The 4,290-nt window shown below is 40.7% G+C and overlaps 1 protein-coding gene across 1 annotated transcript; it reads left to right on the top strand.

Annotated features, from left to right (window-relative positions):
- Positions 1-2,483: 2,483 nt before the first annotated feature.
- LOC136317057 (melanoma-associated antigen B18-like) lies at positions 2,484-3,521 on the top strand. Its single transcript, XM_066249560.1, has one exon. It carries the CDS (start codon positions 2,484-2,486, stop codon positions 3,519-3,521), a length of 1,038 nt encoding a protein of 345 aa, XP_066105657.1.
- The last annotated feature ends 769 nt before the right edge of the window (positions 3,522-4,290 follow it).

Here is a 4,290-nt window from a genome sequence, read left to right as displayed (position 1 = left end):
GACCCAAGGTTGCTGGCTTGAGCAAGGGGTTACTTGGTCTGCTGAAGGCCTGCGGTCAAGGCACATATGAGAAAGCAATCAATGAACAACTAAGGTGTCGCAACGAAAAACTGATGATTGATGCTTCTCATCTCTCTCTGTTCCTGTCTGTCTGTCCCTATCTATTCCTCTCTTTAATTCTCTCTCTGTCTCTGTAAAAAAAATTGTCCTTTAATAGATGATTAGGTAAAGAAGATGTGGTACATATCATATACATACAATAGAGTACTACTTAGTCATAAGAAAAAAAATACTGTCATTTGTAGCATGGATGAATCTTGAGAATATCATGCCAAGTGAAATGTTAGACAAGAAAAGTCAAGAACCAAATGCTTTCACTCCTATGTGGGATATAAAGCTGACAGCAACAAATGAACAAAGAAAAAGAGAAACAAAAGTTCATAGACACAGACAACAGTATGGTGGTTACCAGAGAGAAGGGGAGAGATAGTAGAGTAAAGGGGGTCAACTATATGGTGACGGAAAAAGATGTGATTTTATATGGTGAGCACACAATGCAATATACAGATGATATGTCATGGAATTGTACACTGGAAACCTATGTAATTTTATTAACCAATGTCACCCCAATAAATTTAATTAAAAAGAAAACAAGATAAAGCATAACAGACAGTTCTACCTACAGATATAGTTCAGCTAATAATCTCAGAAGAAATAATCTAATTAGAGAGTTACAATTCAGCAGTCCCTAATAAACTATTGGATGACAGTGGTGCTCCTCAATGACTGCCAACATCGCCACAAAGGAAACAACAGACATTATGTATCTCCTAATGAAATTGCAGTGTCACCTCTGAAACAGTTTTGCCAGCAAAGACAATTGGAATTCATTCTGTTAACAGATAGAGAAGAAAAAGCATTTGATCATGTGCAGAAATAAAAAAAATAACCTTTGGTAAAAATTCAACACCACTTCATGGTAATACCTTTTAACAAATTTACATTTGAATAGAATTTCCATATTGTAAAATCAACAGCAAACATATGTAAGTGTGAGATGCTAGGCACATTTCCAATAAATTCATCAACAGGAAATGAAGTTGTGGTACAAATTCTATTGTTCAAATCTGGACTGAGTTGCATAGCCAGTGTACAGCCATGCATAGAATAAAAAATAAAAGTTATGAGTAATGAAAAGGGAGAGATAATACAATCCTCTAATTAAAAATTCCAAAGAAATTGACTGCCAAATATTCAAATGTATAAGAAACTTCAGGAAGTTGGTATAGAAAAAGCAATATTCAAAAGACACATGAAAAAAGAGGTAACAAAATTGTACATGATCTCTATGGAAGCAAATATAAAACCATTACTGTTAGACTTAAGTAAAAGAAGTCTCTAAGAGAGGAATATGCTATGTTTATGCATGGTGAACATAATATTGTACAGATGTCAATTGTCCTTGAATTTATTTTCACACTTGTTCTTACCTGATGAGTTTAACCACACATCCATAGATGAGTGGTAGACCAGCACGTACAAAGCATCAAGCTAATACACTGAGTGGGGACTGAGGAAAGAACTCTCCTCAAAATAAGGGGCTCCCCTACAGTGAGCCCCCCCTACTTTCAGTCTTGGGAGGCACCAGGCATAGCTGCTAGACTCAGGTTCCAGCTTACTTCCTATTGGAGGTTCAGAGAGAAATGAGAGCCTTGGTCTGAGGCCATCTTAATCAGGTTCCCAGAGGGAAAATTCCAAGTCCCTGTCAGGAGTCAGGAAACACCCCTGTTTGAGTTCTGCATGATTCCTCTGCCTCCAGAACCCTACCACTGAGGTTATTCTAGGAAGCCTGGGTAGGTGTGGCTGGAAGTGCTCTCTCTGTCTTCTGCTGTACCAACTCAGAAGTTAAGCCTTTGGTTCAAGAGGTGTAGCCTCTTATAACAAAGGATGGAGTCACAAGATTGGACAGATATCGAGGTGAAGAACATTTATTGGAACTAAAGGAACACACTCCTCCCAGAAGTGAGGCGATACCACAGCCCACAGATCTCTGCGCTACCCTGACCACCCTCCTCAACGTGTCCACATTAAATGGCTCAAGCTCAGCTGTTGGACCTAACACCCCTCCACTTTCACCTAAGGAATTGATGGGACAGGAAGCCTTGATCTGAAGAGGAAGCCTCAGGTCACCAGAAGGAGGAGTCAAGGGACTGGTCAGGAGTCAAGTTTATTATCCTGAGTTAGATTGGACGTGTCAAGCCCGCAGGAACAAAAGCGGTTCCCAGAGTCCTTCACTCTCCTCTTTTGTGGCTTCCTAAAACCATACCCTTGAAAGGTTACCAGCAGAGGTGGCTTTTCTTGGAGCCAAGGTAGAATTTCTCTATTGGGACTATGCACACCATTTCTTCTTCTGTCTTTTAGGTTGACCTGCTCATCAACCTAATTGTTTGAACTCCTACCTGCTGTCCCTGACTGGAATCATCATGCCTCGAGGTCAGAAGAGTAAGCTCCGTGCCCGTGAGAAACGCCGAAAGGCTCATGCTGAGATGCAGGCCCAGGCTCTGAGGGATGCTGGCGCTTTTGCCACAGAGGAAGGAGAGTTCTTCTCCTCTGCCCCGGCTGTCCCTGAAGACAGTCCTCAGAATGTGCCGGCTGCTGAACCACCAAACACTTCCCAGGAGCCTCAGAACACGCCATCTAGCACTGATGATACTACTACAGCTATTTCATGCACCGATTCAAATGAAGGTGCCAGCAAAGAAGATGAAGAAACTTCAACATCCTCAAAGGCCTTAGAGAATTTCCGCAGAGATCCTTTAAACAGGAAGGTGGTTTTGTTGATGCAGTTCTTGCTGGAAAAGTATCAAAGTAAAGAGCCAATTACAAAGGCAGACATGCTGAAGTTTGTTATCAAAAAGTACAAGAATCATTTCAACGAGATCCTCAGGAGAGCCTCTGAGCACATGGAGCTGGCCTTCGGTATTGATTTGAAGGAAGTGGATCCCACCAGGCACTACTACGTCCTTGTCAGCAAGCTAGACCTTACCTGCGATGAAACAATGAGTGAAGAGGACCTGCCGAAGACCGGCCTCCTGATGATTGTTCTGGGTGTGATCTTCATGAGTGGCAACTGCGCCCCTGAGGAAGCTATCTGGAAAGTGTTGAATCTGATAGGTATCTATGCTGATAAGAATCATGTAATCTATGGGGATCCCAGGAAGGTCATCACTAAAGATCTAGTGCAGCTGAATTACCTAGAGTACCACCAGGTGCCCAACAGTGATCCTCCTCGCTATGAGTTCCAGTGGGGACCAAGAGCCCATGCTGAGACCAGCAAGATGAAAGTCTTAGAGTTCATAGCCAAGATCTATGATACAGTCCCCAGTGCCTTCCCAATCTGGTATGAAGAGGCTTTGCAAGATGAGCAAGAGAGAGCCCGTGCCAGAGCCGCAGCCAGGGCTCGTATTGCTGCCAATGCACGCTCCAGGGCCAAGGCCACCTGTTCCTCCCACACTAAGTGAAGTCTGAGGCAAGTTTTTCACTATTTGCTTGATTAAGTGTATTAATGTTCTGGAAGTGGAAAGCCAGGATGGGGTTGGAAAGTGTACATAATCTTTGTGTTCCTATTGTATATTGGTAACTTGGAATATTTATCTTTCGTTTCTTTTTCTTTGTTTTAGGCTATATTTCAAATGTTGACATCTGAGACAGATTGTTTTCTTTGCAGAAGAAAAGAACAGTCAACATTCTAAGTAGTGGATGGCCAGGGTGGGTCTAGAGGGAACATGGAATTCCTGTTCAATGTGGTAAACTTTAGACTTTTATCTTTTTTTTTTCTTTTCTTCTTTCTTTCTTTCCTTTCAAATGTTGACTCCTTCATAGAAGGTTTAAGTCACTTCAGAATCAGAATGACTAGAAGGTTGAAATAATTTCAGAATCAAAATTTATTAATGCTTTTAATTTCCTGTTTATTTCTGTTTAATAGATTTAAGGTGAAGAGTGTTATTATTTTGTGACACAAATTAGGAAACCTTTCATATTTACTGAACTAAAACAACAAAGCATGTAATAAGCATTTTCTTGGAAATGTGAAAAATTTAGTAGTAAAATTATTGGGATCAAAAGATAGAGGGAGGAAAAGTCAAAGATGTTCAGTTCTTGGTTTCCCTTACTCATTTCAGTCTGTTGCTTTATAAAAATAAAAACGGCATACCTGGATTTTTTTTAGCTTTGTAAAGAATGTAGGAGAAATAAAATGTTTATAAGCAAGAACTCATGTTTACTGTCTCA

Source organism: Saccopteryx bilineata, chromosome X (genome assembly GCF_036850765.1).
Source record: "Saccopteryx bilineata isolate mSacBil1 chromosome X, mSacBil1_pri_phased_curated, whole genome shotgun sequence".
Classification (NCBI taxonomy): Eukaryota; Metazoa; Chordata; class Mammalia; order Chiroptera; family Emballonuridae; genus Saccopteryx; species Saccopteryx bilineata.
The sequence above is the reverse complement of the archived record's forward strand: the minus strand, read 5'-3'. Positions and strand labels throughout refer to the sequence as shown.